At 40.9% G+C, this 19926-nt stretch overlaps 1 protein-coding gene across 1 annotated transcript in view; it reads left to right on the top strand.

Moving 5' to 3' along the window:
- Window positions 1–17932, top strand: part of FNBP4 (formin binding protein 4) — a 39894-nt gene extending 21962 nt beyond the window's left edge. The window contains exons 13-17 of the mRNA XM_068555221.1: window positions 1447–1757; window positions 2307–2451; window positions 2862–3193; window positions 14161–14318; window positions 16894–17932. Coding sequence (XP_068411322.1) covers window positions 1447–1757; window positions 2307–2451; window positions 2862–3193; window positions 14161–14318; window positions 16894–16984 — 1037 coding nt within the window. The 3' untranslated portion in view covers window positions 16985–17932. The remainder of the gene's footprint in view (window positions 1–1446; window positions 1758–2306; window positions 2452–2861; window positions 3194–14160; window positions 14319–16893) is intronic.
- The last annotated feature ends 1994 nt before the right edge of the window (window positions 17933–19926 follow it).

Genomic DNA, 19926 nt, shown 5'->3' with positions numbered 1-19926 from the left:
AGGCCTTATCCTTGTTCTAGAGCCTTCTATAATAGAGTCGTTATTTAATCTACTGCTTTGACCATGGAATTTGACAGGTGATGGCATCTGGATCTCTACTCCATGAGAAGTGAAATTTGAGATTTCTAAAGCTCTTAGACTCCTGATATTTCACCAGGACATGTTGTTAAAATAGCACTAGGGGAGTTCCCTGGTGGCCTAGTGGTTAGGATTCTGGGCTTTCACTGCTGTGGCCCGGGTTCAATTCCTGGTGGAGGAATTGAGATCCCGCAAGCAAGACGCAAGGCTCAGCCCCAAAAAAAAAAAAAAAAAAAAACAAATAGCACTAGACTAGGGGTCAGACTTGGCCACTAAGAGCTATATGATCTTGGGCAAGTCATTTCCCTCCTGGGTTTCATTACCTTTAAAATGAGAGGGGTAAACTAGACGATTTCTCATGTCTCTTCTACTCCTAAATTCTATGATTTTAGGGAGAAAATCCCCTTCAGCATTCCTGAGATATATATCTAATAGTCCCAAATATTGTGAAACTTCCCTATTGACGATAAAGAGGGATGGGGAAGGCTGCAAGTAAGTATATCTTCCTATTTTCTCTAATCTTTAAAGCTTTTCCCAGCAGAGAAAGGGCAGTAATTAACTATGACTTTTGCAAATTTTGAGGAAAGCTAACCCTGCAGCTCCTCAGATGTAATTTCTTAACTTCAGCAGCCATTTCAAATCCTCCATATCTTCAAACACCTCTTCTCTGTGTTATATTTTTCATTATCATTTACCTTGACGATTCATGCTCTCTGATTTCCCTTTTCTCCTCACAGGAATAAAAAATTACCCTCCCTGATTTGTTGCTGTGATTTAGCAAATGAATAATGCACACAAAGGTGTGAAGGAATGATAGGATTGACAATATCACCTTGCAAATGGATTTTTGAAACTTAGTAACCCAAATTAATTGAAATGGGTAGAGTTTGTGTGAGTGTTTTGAATGTGTACTTCTCTGGGTCATCCTTAATCACTTATCTAACTCACTAAAAGATAAAGTACATGGAATCAGTATTGCAAATGCACATCATTCACTCACTTTTTCACTTTTGAAATAAAGAAGACCCCAGAATGTTGCCTTCTAGTTGTGTGTCTTTGAAATAAAAAACTTCAGGTTCAGATGACTGAATTTCTCATTGAGTTGATGTGATGTGCTTCATTTACTCCGCCATAAATCTGTACCCAGAAAACAAGACTAGCATAACACAGCTGGGCCGAGTGCTGACAGTAAATTCTATAAATTTATCTTTTCATGGAAGTCATTTTTGAACTGAGTTTAATATTTCAGTGACATCAGTGTAGAATAGATGTCTGTGGGACAGATTTTGTCTCTACAGTCAGTTGAACATTTCTGTGTTCATGGAGTTTTAGTCTTGCTTTTTCCCTGACTCCTATTTGTTTTCATAGGTTCTCTTTGTAAAGAGTCCTTTTCTGGCCAAGTTTCTTCTTCATCACTCATGCCACTTACTCCATTCTGGACCCTTCTTCAGTCAAACGTGCCTGTGCTTCAACCTCCATTGCCTTTGGAAATGCCACCGCCTCCACCTCCACCTCCAGAATCCCCTCCTCCCCCTCCCCCTCCTCCTCCTCCTGCAGAAGATGGGGAGATCCAGGAGGTCGAGATGGAGGATGAAGGAAGTGAGGAGCCTCCTGCTCCAGGAACAGAGGAGGATACTCCATTGAAACCTTCGGCACAAACCACAGTTGTAACTAGCCAGGTGAGAAATGCCATCTGGCATTCTGAAGAGTTTTGGGGGGGACCGGGGCATGATTGACACGTTTTATTTTTTTTTTAATTTATTTATTTATTTTGGGCTGTGTTGGGTCTTCGTTGCTGCACGTGGGCTTTCTCTAGTTGCGGCGAACTGGGGCCTACTCTTCGTTGCGGTGCACGTGCTTCTCATTGCAGTGGCTTCTCTTGTTGCAGAGCACGCGCTCTAGGTGCGTGGGCTCAGTAGTTGCGGCATGTGGGCCCTAGAGCACGTGGGCTTCAGTAGTTGCAGCACGCAGGCTTCAGTAGTTGTGGCTCATGGGCTCAGTAGCTGTGGCTCGCAGGCTCTAGAGCGCAGGCTCGTTAGTTGTGGTGCACAGGCTTACTTGCTCCACAGCATGTGGGATCTTCCCGCACCGGGGATTGAACCCATTGTCCCCTGCATTGGCAGGCTGATTCTTAACCACTGCACCACCAAGGAAGTCCCTACATGTTTTATTTTAGAAGAGGATATTTAACCAGGGGCTACAGCCACTGACTAGACTCTCTGTTTCAGAGTTCAGCTGACTGTACCATCTCTAGTTCTCCTTCCACTAAAGCAATAAAGAGAAAAGCTACAGAAATTAGTACTGCAGCAGTTCAGAGGTCAGCTACCATTGGTAGTTCTCCGGTCCTCTACAGCCAGTCGGCTGTAGCTACAGGTAAGCATTGTGATTAAAATGTATTTTCATCAATGTATTATCTTTGTTTCCAGAATTGGATATCATAAATTAATGTTAAAGGCTTTTCATTGCAAACACTATTTATGTGCATTTCTTTCAGTTACTAAAAACCACTGTTAACATTGGCATATATCCTTCCAGATTGTTTTCTGAGCATTTACACATCAGTGACCTTGATGTTTAAGTACCTTAATGCTAAAATATTCAGAACACCAGAAAATGTGACTGGGTTTTTTGTTTGTTTTTTGGGTTTTTTTGTGTGTTTCTTGGCGGGGGGGGGTATATTAGAATCACTTTGTAGGTGATCTAACTCCCAGTTTCCTTTTCCTCCTCCTTGTTTTTGGCTTTGTCACAATGTCCTTTTTATAGTTTTATGTTTTCTGCTTTAGGTCACCAGGCAACAGGGATTGGACACCAGGCACTATCGGCTAGCCATCCAGCAACAGGAATGGGTCATCAGGCCAGAGGAATGAACCTGCAGTCAAATTACTTAGGACTGGCCTCAGCTCCTGCAATTATGAGCTATGCTGAGTGTTCCGTCCCAATGGCAGTGACTGCTCCCACACTGCAGCCAGTCCAGGCCCGCGGTGCTGTGCCTGCTGCTGCCATCATAGAACCTCCTCCCCCTCCCCCTCCCCCTCCCCCTCCACCTCCCCCCCCACCACCACCAGCTCCCAAAATGCCAGCACCCGAGAAGACAAAAAAAGGAAAGAAAGATAAGGTATAGTAAATCTCTCTTTAAATTTTAGTTTAAGATTTTTGTTTTACTGAGGTGATATTTAAAGTATAAATTCAGTAGCATTTAGTATATTCACACTGTGGTGTAACCACCACCTCTCTCTGGTTACGTCACATTTTCGTAAGTCCAGAAGAGAACCCTGTACCCATTAAGCAGTCACACCTCATTACCCCATTCCCCTAGACTCTGGGAACTACCAGTCAGCTTTCTGTCTCCACCAGTTTACCTACTCTGGAATTGTGCATATGTGAATTTTTGTGTCTGACTTGCTTCACTTAGCACAGTGTTTTGGGGGTTCATCCATGTTGTAGCTTGTATCAGTACTTTGTTCTTTTTATGGCTGTATGATATTCCATTGTGTGTATATACCACAATTTGTTTATTTGTTCATTCATTGATGGACATTTGGATTGTTTTATACTTCTTGGCTATTATGAACAGTATCTATGTAAACATGCATATGAATACATGCATATTGAGTACTTATTTTCATTTCTTTTGTGTATATATATATTTAGGAGTGGAATTGCTGGATCGTATGGTAATTCTGTGTGTAACTTTTTGAGGAGCCTTTTTTCCACAGTGACTGAACCATTTTACGTTATCATCAGCAACGTACAAGGGTACTAGTATCTCCAGCTGTTCACCAACACTGGGTACATTCCACTTTCTAAAAAAATTATTCTGTCAGTCCTGGCAGGTATGAAGTGGTATCTCATTGTGGGCTGTTTTTTTTTTTTGTTTTTTTATTTGGCTGTGCCAGGTCTTCATTGAGGCACGTGGGATCTTCATTGCCGCATGCAGGCTCCTTTAGTTGCGGCATGCCGGATCTAGTTCCCTGATCAGGGATCAAACCCATGCCCCCTGCATTGGGAGCACAGTCTTTTTTTTTTTTTTAAATAAATTTATTTATTTATTTATTTATTTTTGGCTGTGTTGGGTCTTCGTTTCTGTGCGAGGGCTTTCTCTAGTTGCGGTGAGCGGGGGCCAGTCTTCATCACGGTGCGCGGGCCTCTCACTATCACAGCCACTCTTGTTGCGGAGTACAGGCTCCGGACATGCAGGCTCAGTAGTTGTGGCTCACGGGCCCAGTTGCTCCGCGGCATGTGGGATCTTCCCAGACCAGGGCTCGAACCCGTGTCCCCTGCATTGGCAGGCGGATTCTCAACCACTGCACCACCAGGGAAGCCTGGGAGCACAGTCTTAACCACTGGACCACCACGGAAGTCCCTCCTGGTTTTGATTTCTGTTTCTCTAGTGAGTAGTTATGTTGAGCATCTTTTCATTTGCTTTTTGGCCATTTGTTTATCTTTTTTGCAGAAATGTCTACTCAAGTCCTTTGACTCTCCAATATTTTTTATTTGGGTTGTTTGTCTTTTTGTTATTGAATTGTAAGAGTTCCATATATATTCTAAATACAAGTCCCTTATAAGATACATGATTTGCGAATAGTTTCTCCCATCCTGTGTGTTGTCTTTTCACACTGATAGTGTCCTTTAGTACACTAAAGTTTTTAATTTTGATAAAGTCTAACTAACTTTCATTTTTTTAAAATTTACTTATTTATTTTATAATTTATTTTTGGCTGCGTTGGGTCTTTGTTGCGCAGGGGCTTTCTCTAGTTGTGGCGAGCAGGGGCTGCTCTTCGTTGCAGTGCACAGGCTTCTCACTGCAGTGGCTTCTCTTGTTGCGGAGCACGGCACGGGCTCTCGGTGCACGGGCTTCAGTAGTTGTGACTCTCGAGCTCTAGAGTGCAGGCTCGGTAGTTGTGGCGCACGGGATTAGTTGCTCCACAGCATGTGGGATCTTCCCAGACCAGGGCTCAAACCTGTGTCCCCTGCATTGGCAAGCGGATTCTTAACCACTGCTCCACTAGGGAAGTCCTGCTTTCATTTTTGTTGTGCTTTTCATCATATCTAAGAATTCATTGCCAAATCCGAGGTCATGAAAATTTACCCCTATGTTTTCTTTTGAGTTTTATAGTTTTAGCACTCAATGTAAGTTGTTGATTCATTCAGTTAAAACTTTTTTTTTTTTACATCTTTATTGGAGTATAATTGCTTTACAATGTTGTGTTAGTTTCTCCTGTATAACAAAGTGAATCAGCTATACGTATACATATATCCCCATATCCCCTCCCTCTTGCGTCTCCCTCCCACCCTCCTTATCCCGCCCCTCGAGGTGGTCGCAAAGCACCGAGCTAATCTCCCTGTGCTATCCAGCTGCTTCCCACTAGCTAGCTATTTCACATTCGGTAGTGTGTATACGTCAGTGCTACTCTCTTACGTCATCCCAGCTTACCCTTCCCCCTCCCCGTGTCCTCAAGTCCATTCTCTACATCTGTGTCTTTATTCCTGTCCTGCCCTTAGGTTCATCAGAAGCCTTTTTTTTTTTAGATTCCATATATATGTGTTAGCATACGGTATTTGTTTTTCTGTTTCTGACTTACTTCACTCTGTATGACAGACTCTAGGTCCATCCACCTCACTACAAATAACTCAATTTCGTTTCTTTTTATGGCTGAGTAATATTCCATTGTATATATGTGCCACATCTTCTTTATCCATTCATCTGTCGATGGACACTTAGGTTGCTTCCATGTCCTGGCTATTGTAAATAGTGCTGCACTGAACATTGTGGTACATGACTCTTTGAATTATGGTTTTCTCAGGGTATATGCCCAGTAGTGGGATTGCTGGGTTATATGATAGTTCTATTTTTAGCTTTTTAAGGAACCTCCATACTGTCCTGCATAGTGGCTGTATCAATTTACATTCCCACCAGCAGTGCAAGAGGGTTCCCTTTTCTCCACACCCTCTCCAGCATTTATTGTTTGTAGATTTTTTAATGATGGCCATTCTGACCAGTGTGAGGTGATACCTCACTGTAGTTTTGCTTTGCATTTCTCTAATGATTAGTGATGTTGAGCATCTTTTCATGTCTTTGTTGGCAGTCTGTATATCTTCTTTGGAGAAATGTCTCGTTAGGTCTTCTGCCCATTTTTGGATTGGGTTGTTTGTTTTTTTGATATTGAGCTGCATGAGCTGCTTATATATTTTGGAGATTAATCCTCTGTCAGTTGCTTCATTTGCAAATAATTTCTCCCATTCTGAGGGATGTCTTTTTGTCTTATGGTTTCCTTTGCTGTGCAAAAGCTTTCAAGTTTCAGTAGGTTCCATTTGTTTATTTTTGTTTTTGTTTCCATTTCTCTACGAGGTGGGTCAGAAAGGATCTTGCTGTGATTTATGTCATAGAGTGTTCTACCTGTGTTTTCCTCCAAGAGTTGTATAGTGTCTGGTCTTACATTTAGGTCTTTAATCCATTTTGAGTTTATTTTTGTGTATGGTGTTAGGAAGTGTTCTAATTTCATTCTTTTACATGTAGCTGTCCAGTTTTCCCAGCACCACTTATTGAAGAGGCTGTCTTTTCTCCACTGTATATTCTTGCCTCCTTTGTCAAAGATAAGGTGACCATATGTGCGCGGCTTTATCTCTGGGCTTTCTGTCCTGTTCCATTGATCACTATTTCGGTGTTTGTGCCAGTACCATACTGTCTTGATTACTGTAGCTTTGTAGTATAGTCTGAAGTCAGGGAGCCTGATTCCTCCAGCTCTGTTTTTCTTTCTCAAGATTGCTTTGGCTCTTCGGGGTCTTTTGTGTTTCCATACAAATTGTGAAATTTTTTGTTCTAGTTCTGTGAAAAATGCCATTGGTAGTTTGATAGGGATTGCATTGAATCTGTAGATTGCTTTGGGTAGTAGAGTCATTTTCACAATGTTGATTCTTCCAATCCAAGAACATCCAAGAACATCTCTCCATCTGTTTGTATCATCTTTAATTCCTTTCATCATTGTCTTACAGTTTTCTTCATACAGGTCTTTTGTCTCCTTAGGTAGGTTTATTCCTAGGTATTTTATTCTTTTCATTGCAGTGGTAAATGGGAGTGTTTGCTTAGTTTCTCTTTCAGATTTTTCATCATTAGTGTATAGGAATGCAAGAGATATCTGTGTATTAATTGTATATCCTGCTACTCTACCAAATTCATTGATTAGCTCTAGTAGTTTTCTGGTAACATCTTTAGGATTCTCTAGGTATAGTATCATGTTATCTGCAAACAGTGACAGCATTTTCAGTTTATTTTTGTATGGTGTCAAGTAGAGATCCAATTTCACTCTCTTGAGTGTGATATCCTGTTGTCCCTGCACCATTTGTTGAAGAGACCATTCTTTACCCCATTCAATGGTAGACCTTATCTAAAATCAGTTCACCATAAACATATGGGTTTATTCCATTGGTCTATATGCCAGCACCACATTGTTTTGATTACTATAACTTTGTGGTATGTTTTGAATATGAGAAGTGTGAGTTCTCGGACTTAGTGCTTCTTTTTCAATATTGGCTATTCAGGCCCCCTTGTAATTTCATATGAATTTAAAGGTCAGCTTTTCCATTTCTACATAAAAGGCCAGTGGAATTTTGATAGGGATTGCATTTAACCTGTAGATTGTTTGGGTCATATTACCTATCTAACAATATTGAATCTTTCAGTCTGTGAGCACAGGATTCCTTTCCATTTATTTAGGTCTTTAATTTCTTTCAGCAATGTTTTATAATTTTCAGTGTACAACTCTTTCATCTCCTTGGCTGAATTTATTCTCAGGTATTTTATTCTTTTGTGTGCTATTTTATTAAGTGGTATGATTTTACCCTTTTATTGTTATGTAATGTCCTTCTTTATCTCTTTTAACAGTTTTTTACTTAATTTCCATTTTGTCTTGTAGTAATCCACTTACCCCTTCTTTCTCTTGGCTACAATTTTCATGGAATGTGTTTTTCTGTCCTTTCACTTTAAACTTGTGTATGTCCTTAGATGCAAAATGAATTTCTTATAGACGTGATCAGTTTCAATTGCATTTTGTTTTTTTAATCCATTCTGCCAATACTGTAACCAAAGAAAGTGGGGGTCCCAGCTGCTCACCACTCAGAAGCCAATAAAGGGGCAAGGTTGGTGGAAAGGGAAGTTTGCTTTATTTTCGATGCTGGCAACCCGGGGTGGGGAGGAACTCCTGTCCAGAGGCCGACTCCCCCCACTTACAGTCAGTGGACAAGAGCTTTCATAGGTGAAGGGAGGGGACAACAGACAGAAACAGCACTGTCAGCTCTAACAGTCCATCTTGAAATTGGTCACGCGGTGGCCTGATCAGCATCATCGTGATTAGTTTAACTACAGTTAATCTTCAGTTCCAGGGTCGGTTTGTTCCCATTTCCTTGAGGCCAGTTCTCGGAATTGTGGCAGCTTATGTCATGGCTACAGTCTGGTGGTCATCATGTAGTTAACTTCTTCCACCTGGTGGGGGTTTCAGTATCTATAAGACGGCTCACAGGATGTGGCTCAGAATATTATCTATAGCCCTTGAGAAGGAACTAAAGGTCCTTAACTATGCTTAATGACTAAACAGTTATTACTTGGTCTCATTTGACTGTTTTCCTTTGTGTCTGCATTTTCTCATTTCTCCAATGAAACTTTTTTTTTTTTTTTTGCCTGCACTGTGCAGCATTTGGAATCTTCGTTCCCCAACAGGGGATTGAACCTGCACCCCCTGCAGTGGAAGCACAGAGTCTTAACCACTGGACCACTAGGGAGGTCCCTAATTAAACTTATTCTTTGGCTGAAGTTTTTTCACAGACAAAAGGTAGGCCAAGGACATGACAGGAAGGGACCGTAGGGTCCTGCTCCATTGCAGTATGTGTTTTTTGATTGTAGAGTTTAATCCGTTTACATTAGTAAGTTAGTAATTTACTACAGTAATTACTGATAAGGAAGGATTTGGTATTCCTTTTGGTTGTTTTCTGTATGTCTTAATAATAGCTTTTTTGTCTCTCATTTCCTCCCTTACTGCCTGCCTTTATGTTTAGTTGATTTTTTTCAGTGACACATTTTGGTTTCTTTTTCATTTCCTTTTGTGTATATTCTATATTTATTTTCTTTGTGGTTATGGTAGGAATTACGTATAATATCTATTTTAAACTGATACAGTGAATTGCAGACAAAAACTCCTATACAGACGCACCTCCACTCTGTTATGTTATTGGTGTTACAGATTATATCTTTATATACTGTGTACCCATTAACGTAGACTTATAATTATTTTTTATGCTTTTGTCTTTTAAAATCTGTAGAAGAATAAAAATTATGAACCAGTATCACAGTAATACTGGTTTATATGTTTGTCCTTGTATTTACCTTTACCAGAGAACTTTATATTTTTGTATGACAAGTTACTATCTAGCATCTTTTCATTTGAGCTTGAAAGACATGCTTTAGCATTTCTCGTAGGGCACATCTAGTGGTAATGAATTTTCTCAGCTTTTGTTTATCTAGGAATATCTTAGTTTTTCTCCCTCATTTTTTTTACATTTATTTATTTATTTATATTTTGGGCTGCATTGGGTCTTCGTTGCTGTACGCGGGCTTTCTCTAGTTGCAGCGAGTGGGCGTTACTCTTTGTTGCGGTGTGTGGGCTCTAGGCACGCGGGCTTCAGTAGTTGTGGCTCACAGGCTCAGTAATTGTGGCTTGTGGGCTCTAGAGCACAGCCTCAGTAGTTGTGGCACACGGGCTTAGTTGCTCCTCAGCATGTGGGATCTTCCTGGTCCAGGGCTCGAACCCGTGTCCCCTGCATTGGCAAGCAGATTCTTAATCACTGCGCCGCCAGGGAAGCCCCATTATTTCTTAAATAAGATCTTTGCCCCTTTCTCCTCCTGGCATTCCCATAATGCATATATTGGCCCACTTGATGATGTCGTATAAGTAAGTCACTTAGACTCTGTTCACTTTGCTTCATTCTTTTCCTTTTTGCTCTTCAGACTCAATAACTTCGAATGATCTATCATCAATTTTGCTGATCTTTTTTTATGCCTATTGGAGTCTGTTGTTGAAATAATGAATTTTCAATTCAGTTGATGTATTTTTCAGCTCCAGAATATTTCTTTGGTTCTTTTTAATAATAATATCTGTCTCTTTGTTGATAGTCTCATTTTGTTCATGTCATTTTCCTGATTTCCTTTCATTCTTTGTGTTTTCCTTTAGTTCTTTGAGCACGTTTAAGACAGTTGTTTTAAAGTCTTTGTCTAGTAAATCTGAAACCTTTCTTTCTTTTTCTTTCTTTCTTTCTTTCTTTCTTTCTTTCTTTCTTTCTTTCTTTCTTTCTTTCTTTCTTTCTTTCTTTCTTTCTTTCTTTCTTTCTTTCTTTCTTTCTTCCTTTCCTTTCTTTCCTTTCTTTCTTCTGTGCTGGGTCTTAGTGGTGGCACATGGGATCTTTTAGTTGTGGCGTGCGAACTCTTAGTTGTGGCATGCATGTGGGATCTGGTTCCCCATCCAGGGATCGAACCTGGGCCCCCTGCGTTGGGAGTGCAGAGTCTTACCTACTGGACCACCAGGGAAGTCCCAGCATGTGTTTGTATGCTTTGTGACCTTTGGTTGAAAACTGCACATTAGAGAAAATAACATACTCTCCCAGTCTTTGCACACTGACCGTGTATGGAGGAAAACCTTCATTAATGAGTCCAACATGAAGGTGCAACATTTTTTCAGGCCTTTTCTGGGCATATGTGTTCCCTGGACATGTGCTTTTTTTGTTTTCCTTTCTCCTTGTGTATTTACTTTTAATTTCCGTAAGAGAGTCACACTTGCTTCTTCTGTGAGCCTTATATGTTCTGTTGTATTCCTCTGCCCATAATCTTTTGCCCCCATCTGTCCACATGACTTCTGTCCCCCTGTGGTTTTCACATGCCGCAACTCCTGCTACTGCCTTTCACGGCTTCCAACCTGAGACCCAAGATATACCACCATTCCTGGCTGACCTCCAAGTTAAGACAGTATTGAAACCAGTCCCTAAGGCAACCATAGACAGTCTAGAACATATCAGACATTCCACTTACTTCCTTCCACCAGGAGGGGGAAAACTGAGAATTGGGCCATTTCATCCCAACCACACTGGGGAGGGTGTGGAACAAGGGCAAGCAAACATGCCACAAAATTTCCTACTGTTTTTAGTGTGGGTTTGTCTTGATTGGGTGTTCTCTTGGTTGCTCAGGATCTTTGACTGGTTTCCAGAGTTCCCACAAAGCCATTTTAGTCAGTCTCTATTTGTTTATATAATATTTCCATGGGGAAACAAGGGCTTGGAGCTTCATAGTGTGACATCATCCTCATGAACACTTTGAATGCCCTAAATTACCTAAAGAAACTTTCTCATCAGCTTTTCCCCTCCCAGTGAAGTGTTATAAAAAATCAACAGTGACAGGATAATGTCTTGAATTAGATTCTTGTCAGACTATTTACTCTACCACATACAGTTCTCCTGAGCCAACATACTGTTGATCACCTACATGTCTTTACTTTGTTTACCAGTCCCACTACTGTTCATTTTTTTATAATTAAATTGTTAGAATGACCTGTGCTCAGGAATCATTTCTCTTACGAAGCCTTCCTTGGCGCCATTCCTCCAGTCTTCAGAGAGAGAGAATCACTTCCACCTCCATTCGTTCAACAAGTAATTTTTTAGTCAATCATGCTTTTATAGTCATATAAATAACAGTTTTGAAAATCCAGTATTCTACATTAATATGCCATTTTTATGTACCTGTTATCTGAAAACAGTGATCCATCTCTTTAGCGTTACAGACCAGTTTTAAAGGATATAAGAGGGTGGAGGTGGGCGGTGGGGTGAATTGGGAGATTAGGACTGACGTATATACACTGATGTGTATAAAATAGGTAACTAATAAGAGCCTGCTGTATAGCACAGGGAACTCCACTTCCCTGTACAGTGGAAACTAACACAACATTGTAAAAAACTATACCCCAATTTAAAAAAAAAAAAAAAAGAACATAAGATATATACTCAGTACCTCTGATGTTCAAGAATATTTGAGACCAATATATCTTTTCAGTCTTTCTGCTGAAGAGTTTTGTGTGCAGTTTACTTAGAAAATAAACTAGAAAAAAAGGAATTCTAGCCATTTAATCTTTATTCCTCTGGCTGCAGTGTTCCCACATTAAAAACGTGTTCAAACAGCCAGTGCAACTCGGGATCCATGGTTTTGAACGTGATAGGCAGTACATAACTTCTGAAACATAAAGTACTTTCCCATGACAAATAGGAATCAAGTGCACTACAAATTTACAAAATCCTATGGAAGTCAGAATGAAAGCACGACGACTCTACCTACATCTATGTTTTTTAATCATACTTGGAGACGTTCGGCGAGAGGTTATACCCCAGTGAGCCCTCTATGCACAGGTGACCGTTATTAATTCATGTTACTTTCTACTCAGTTGGTTCCATGCTAACCCAGGTGAGCTATGTTGGAGCTTGTTGGAAGGGTGTATATGCAGTGGGTCAGGTTGTACCACAGGTGAGATGACAGAATGGAATGTGGGAAGGTGTGTGGAGCAGAAGGTTTAAGCATTATAGATGGGCGTTTCCCCAGAGGGTTAAAAACTGTCAGTGACAGTCGAAATAGGGTATTGAGCAGGGAGCCAAGTAATTTTAAAAGACTGAAAATATTAAGCTTATTTTCTCAACTCTTTTGGGGACTTAATCAAGAAATGTGTTTCTCTTAAGTGCAGGCCGGAAAAAAAGCTTGGGTCCCTGTACCCGATCCTCACAGGAGCACAGCACTCAGTCACACCTGTCACTTGAGTGCCTGCTTGTCACGTTTAGAGTGTAACCTGGCCAAGTCTTCAAAACCGCAGGGATAAAAAGTGGTTCTTGTCAATGTCGAATACAGTGTTTCTCTAAATTCAAAGAACTAATCACAAATATCAGCAGGTATATTTTGAATACATACTGTGTGTCAGGCATTCTCTCTAGGAGCTTTGTATTCAGCAGCTAACCAACAAAATCTCTGCTTTTGTAGAGCTTTTCTGGTGGGCTTGGAGAGGGTAGGGGGGGGCTGGGTTGCAGAAACAGATAAGCAAATACATGTTCAGTGTTTAAAAATGCGATGAAAAAAAGTGTAAGAGGACAGAAAGTGACCTTTGGGAGGTGGTACCGTTTCATATAGATAGGGTGGTCAGGGAAGGCATCTTTGCTAAAGAGTGCCATTGATCAGAACTCTGAAGGTAGTGATAGAGCAAGCCATGTTGGATATGTAATAAATATCACAAGCTTTTTTTTACTGTGAGATTATGTTTATTATAGGCAATTTAGAAAATGAAGTTAAGCTAATAGAAAAATTTATTATTGTATCTCCTCTTAGAACTAATCTCATCATTAATGTTTTGATACACCTCTTTGCTTTTTTCGTATTTAATAGTTGCCTTTGACTCTGTTGGCTCTTTCCAGAAAAGTTGGTCATTTGTTTCTCAGCACTGTGTTTCACTTGATGTGAACACTGCATCCATTTAAAATTGTAAAAAGGTACACTGTGATTCTTTTTTCCTTTTTCTTAAAAAAATATTTATATATTTATTTTGCCCGTGCCGTGTCTTAGTTGCAGCTCACGGGATCTTTAGTTGTGGCATGCAGACTCTTAGTTTAGGCCTGCATGCAGGATTTAGTTCCCCGACCAGGGCTCAAACCCAGGCCCCCTGCATTGAGAGCGTGGGGTCTTACCCACTGGACCACCAGGGAAGTCCCGGGTACACTGTAATTCTGAGAAGATGAGACAAGGGCAAGAGTTTTGAATTTCATAGAATAAGGCTAAAGGAAATGTTTCTGACCTGATTTCATAAAACCCCACATTTACACTTTTTAGATTTTTAACCAAGCTTTAAGTTTATAGTTGGTAGAAATTTCTGGCAAGAACTTAGAATGGTATTTATTTTTGGTGTTTCTGTTCCTTTAATTTTGAAGTTCACTTCTTCCTTAGAACTAAGGAAAAGATCCTGATCTCATGTGAAGGACTCATTCCCTTGTTTTATGTATTATATTCCTTTGTTACAGGCAAAGAAGAGTAAAACCAAAATGCCATCTCTGGTAAAGAAATGGCAGAGTATCCAGCGTGAGTTAGATGAAGAGGAGAACTCTAGTTCCAGTGAAGAGGACCGAGAATCAACTGCACAGAAGCGAATTGAAGAGTGGAAACAGCAGCAGCTGGTCAGGTAAAAGAAAGAACCATAGATGGGGTGGATAGTGGTGGTTGTAGCTGTGGTTTTAGAGCCATCACGTTCTTAAAATCATAGCCCTTAATTTGATTCCTTTACAGACTTAGCTAAGCAGTTTTTAGTTCATAGAAATGTTTATTTCCCTATAAAAATTATAGTCTAGCCTTTTTCAAAATCAGAAACATCAGATTTGTAATACTTCCCACTGATTGTTCCTCTTAGGCAAAGAGCTATCTTAACCCTGAGCATATGGGGAAAAATAGTCATCCCCATTTACCATGTAACTCCAAGAGACTCTTTTATATGTATATTTTTAAATTTTACAAATAATTTACAGACATAAAAAATAAAGAGGAGAAAACTTAATTAGAAATTTTAGTAAGAATTTAAACATAGCTAACTCAAATTTGTACTTATTTTCCTGGTTTTTGGAGGTACGCGTACTGAACGAGCAGCGTTCCTTGAGTGCGGCTGTTGCTCAGTTGTCAGTGCGCGACGTGCAGCACGCTCCTCTCAGAAGTGCTGCCAGGTTGCAGGCTCATCTCTGATAGGTTCTGGCTTATCATTACTGCTGGTTCTTGCACTTGCAGCCTCCGTAAATGCAGTACTTAGGAAAATATTTGGGGGACTTTCCTGGCGGTCCAGTGGTTAGGACTCTGCGCTTTCACTGCTGAGGGCCCGGCTTCAGTCCCTGCTCAGGGAAAGATCCTGCATGGCGTGGCCAAAAAAAAAAAAGTTGGGAGAGGATAGCCATCTTTGCTTCATAATTCAAAACATTTTCATTCTTAGATCCATAAACACTAATTGGGATAGTCATTCCAGTGAATTTTTTTGTTCCTAAAATATCTTTTTCTCTCTAGCCACTACACACCTGCTTTCAGCATTTGTCCCACTTATGAACCTTATCAAATAAATTTTAGCATATAGCAGTATAAAACCTGAAAGGTTTCTAAGGAAAATGCGATAGTCCCAGTTCTTGTTACAAAATACTGGGTGAAGGAGGTTGTTCAGATTTATTTATTATTTATTTATTTTATTTATTTTTGGCTGTGTTGGGTCTTAGTTGCAGCACATGGGATCTTCGTTGAGGCATGTGGGATCTTTTGTTGCGGCGCGAGGGCTTCTCTCTAGTTGGGGTGTACTCGTTTTCTCTTCTCTAGCTGTGGTGCGCGGGTTCCAGAGCACGTGGGCTCTGTAGTTTGTGGCGTATGGGCTCTAGTTGAGGTGTACGAGCTCGGTAGTTGTGGCGCTCGGGCTTAGTTGCCCCACAGCATGTGGGGTCTTAGTTCCCTGACCAGGGATCGAACCCGCATACCCTGCATTGTAAGGTGGATTCTTTACCATTGGACCACCAGGGAAGTCCCAGGTTGTTCTTTTCAGTGAGAATACTGTATTTCCTTTTTGACCTTACATTTCCTTACTTTTACAAGAATGTGTTGTTTTCCTTCAGTATCTTCACTCATCAGTCTTGAATTTGAGAAGATTCATCTAGATTATGGTCCTCTTATCACTCATAGTCTGAGATTTTACTTATCCAGTCAATTTTACCATCACAATTAGAATCTACAGTGCCTCTGTCTCTTTGCATTTATCTGATTGTATAATATTGGGGAGCAGTAGGGGAGACTATGAAGATGTTGTCTCCAGACTTCTTTTTTACTTCCTTGAAAGGAGTTGCACTCTTTTGGGCAACACAATAAGAAAACTGAGGGATAGTATTAGTGATAATTTAATTCACTTTTGTATCATCCTTGTAGATGATTCCATTATTCTTCAGCTTTCTTACTCGTTTAGTCTTTTTTTAATATTGCTGGGAATTGAGTAATGATTAATTCCTACAATGATGAAATAGCAAACTATTTCAAGATGATGGGAAGTCACAAAGACTCTGTAATTAATCTTAGCTTATTGTAGATTTAATAAAAGGGTCTAACGCACCCATTCTGGTAATTGTAAGTTACAATCTGAGTTTTTGCCGTGCTGCGAAGCTTGTGGGATTGAACCCAGGCCCTCGTCAGTGAAAGCATGGAGTCCTAACTACTGTACCACCAGGGCATTCCCTAGAATCTGAGTCTTAATCGGTTTTATAAATGACTGAATAAGCCATGAGAGATCAATCCTAATTAGAACTGATCAAAGGTGAGTCTCAAAAACATTAGGTCCAACGGTCCCTGATGGTATGTTAAGAGTTAAATATATCTTCCTATGTGTTAAATACACGTAGGATAAAGAATCATAACTCCTAGAGGCCAAGAAATACTTTTACAAGAATGTGTTATTTTCCTTCAGTATGGCTTCAGTGGTTACTGGGGAGATATAAAAACAAATATGCACTTACATATAAATAAAACTGTAGAGAAGAGTGCTTTGTATGTGTTTGGTTGACCTATCAATTAAGAAATTTGGTGAAGAATAACGCTGGTACTTAGCTGAGAAACTTGAAACATTTTCATGAACATAGATACCATATATCACATTTTCGGTTTCAGTTAGCTTTTATTTGCTAGGAAATAAACAGTTTCGTTCCTTTTCTTTCCAGTGAAGTAATTTAATCTGTATGTTGTTTTCACAGTGGCATGGCAGAGAGAAATGCTAATTTTGAAGCCCTTCCTGAAGATTGGCGAGCAAGACTGAAGAGAAGAAAAATGGCTCCAAACACATAGTTTTTTAAATTGTTTAAGTTTTTATTACTGTTTTTGTTTGTTTTTGTTTTGTTTTTTTAATCATTTCAGAGTCTTAACCAGTCTTACTGTTGTCAATAAACTATAAATGTTATGAGGGAGAGCATATGAATTTCCTGGGCAAGAGTATACACGTACAAAATTGCCACATTTGTGAAATGTAATTTTTCTGCTTTGCTGGAAGGTGAGGTGACTGAATGCTTTGACCTGGCTGCCTTTATTCTCACGCTGGCACCCTCAGCTGTTAGGTACATTAACCTCATCAGTCTGGAACATGCGGCTCATGAGTATGACACCTCTGTAGAGGACTCACTAATGAAAAGGGAAGGATTTTCCTGCCTCATAGAGGCTCTTGTAGTTCCTAGTGTGGCGCTCTCTCTCTCATTAACTTCTTCAGAACAAGTGCAATTAAGAAAGCAGCTCTATATTTTGCCTTGCTTATCTGGGATTATAGGAATCTCTTTCTGACCTCTTCCTCTAGTCTGCCACCCCTGAAGTGCTGAGATATATCAAGTCGTTCACCTTGTGCTAACAGATGGCCACACTCTTCAGAGTATTCTTTCTCACAGATTCTAGAACTGATAAAGATAGCTCAGTCATTTCACATACTAGGTGGCATATTTAAATTACAATATAGGTGGCAGCAGCAGCAGGTGTTAGTGTCTTTGATTTTGAGAACTTCCCCCTCACATATGTGGCAGTAAATGTAACAAAAGCCACTGTATGTATTGATGTGTCTCCATTGTCTTACCTTGGTCCAAAGTTCACCTTCCATTTATGTGTGAATGTATTCTGCATAAAATTCCAGTATTTAAAAAGCAGTTTACTGTTCTGTACTTTCTATTGTATCACAATCAGGTAAAAGTCACTTTAAACTGAAGAAAAAGCAAATTGTGTTTTAAAGCTGTTTGTATTTCTCCAGTTTCTGACCTTGTAAATTTGTATATATGCACTAATAAAGCTTTTTTTATACTTCTGATTGGTTATTCTTCTGCTCCTGTTTTGCCTGTTAACTCCACGATTATGTAACCAAGACTTACTTTAAGTCAATTGTTTTTTCTAATCAAGTATAGTGTAAGGTATGTGCAAACATTGAAGAACAGCTCCAGGAAAAAAAGCATCAGGATCTTGAGCCCGTTGCGGGTTGCGAGGACGGGGTTAGAAAAACAGGCCTCTAGTACCAGAAGGTACGGTGTGACTTAAATTTTGGAGCTTGTAGTCTATAATATTGGCTAGTGTTGGGCCTACTTAAATCCTGGAAATGATGTAATGTGGTTAATATTGTGAAAAAAAGGTGCTTTATATTTTTTCCACTAATTACAAAAGTTATGTATACTTATAGTCATGTAAAGTTAACCAAAGACAACAATAGTTAGAATTTTATTCTAGTATTTTATATGCATATAATTGTCTAATCAGTGTCATGTATGCTTGTGTGTTGGTTTTTTTACCATTATGTATTTAGGTGACCGTTTTGTATATAAATTGTTTTTCTGGGCTCCCCTGGTGGCGCATTGGTTAAGAACCCACCTGCCAATGCAGGGGACACGGGTTTGATCCCTGGTCTGGGAGGATCCCACATGCTGCAGAGCAGCTAAGCCCGTGCACCACAGCTGCTGAGCCTGTGCTCCAGAGCTTGCGAGCCACAAATACTGAGCCCTCGTGCCTGGAGCCCATGCTCCCACGGGGGAGGCCACTGCAGTGGGAAGCCCGTGCACCGCAACGGGGAGTGGCCCCTGCTCGCTGCAGCTAGAGAAAGCCCGCACGCTGCAGCCAAGACCCAATGCAGGAAAGATAAGTTTTTAAAGATCAAATTCTTAAAAACACATGTAGCATAAAATTTTAAAAAATAAAAAATTGTTTTTCTTGTAATTTGCGTAGAGCATATTTCTGGAAATAAAGGCTGTCAACTAGCCATTAAAGCTTTTGCTTTAAGTGCCTAACAGTTTTCCAGACTTCTAGGAATTGGTACAGGGACGAAGTGCCTTTGTCCGTCTCCTGCCAGAAAGGAGCATTTTTTAGAATCTGACAATTTGATAGAATGTGTGGTTTTAATTTACTAACTTGTATGTTTTCAATGTAGGAGGTAATTTTTCAATTCTAGCTATGGGTTGGAGAGAATATAAGGTGAAAGAGGGGAAGCGGCTCCCTTTGAGCAATACTCAACAGTTTCCTAAAGCTGAGGAACAGCTGCTTTTTTGTTGTTTTGGGCCCGGCCACGGGGCATGCGAGATCTTAGTTTCCCAGCCAGCGATCGAATCCGTCTCCCCTGCAGTGTAAGCACGGAGTCTCAAACACTGGACCACCAGGGAAGTCCCCATCAATGCAATTTCTAATCCCCAGCAGCCAGGCTGCAATACTGTATGAAAGGAATGAGTGAATCCTTGGTACCTCAACGCCAGTCTTCGACTTTTCCCCGGTTCCCCACCCCTTCCTCGGAGGCGGAGCCTCGCTCTCCGGAAGCGCCCAGCCGCCCCGCCCTCCCGCTTCCGTCTCGTGGTTGCTAGGCTACTGGGGCCCTAGTGGAAAGCAGTGTCCCGTGAGCGTGGCGAGCGTGTCTTGTGGCCGGTGCGCGACTGGGCCTCTACCTGCGGACCGTGTCCCCCGCCTCGCTCACGCTCCTCTGTCGCCACAGGCTCCGCACGCACCCCTGCTGCCCTGGACGGGCCGGGGCGCGGAGGCGGTAGCAACCTTCCCTCTGCAGTGGTAGGAGATCTCTACGCCCCGTCCCGCGACTCTCCGGGAAACGGCCCTTCGCCACCTTCTCCCTGACCAGGAAGCCCTGAATCCCTGAATTCCGTTTTCAGAGCCCACTCTCCGGGCCCCTGACCTTTCTTTTCCACTCACCCCGAGACGACTGCGCCGGACCCCTCATCCCCTTTTCTTTCACTTTCCTGCAGCGACCTGGTAGTGGGCATCTCCCT

This window comes from Eschrichtius robustus, chromosome 11, assembly GCF_028021215.1.
Source record: "Eschrichtius robustus isolate mEscRob2 chromosome 11, mEscRob2.pri, whole genome shotgun sequence".
NCBI lineage: Eukaryota > Metazoa > Chordata > Mammalia > Artiodactyla > Eschrichtiidae > Eschrichtius > Eschrichtius robustus.
Note: the sequence above shows the minus strand (reverse complement) of the source record. Positions and strands in the feature narration are given on the sequence as shown.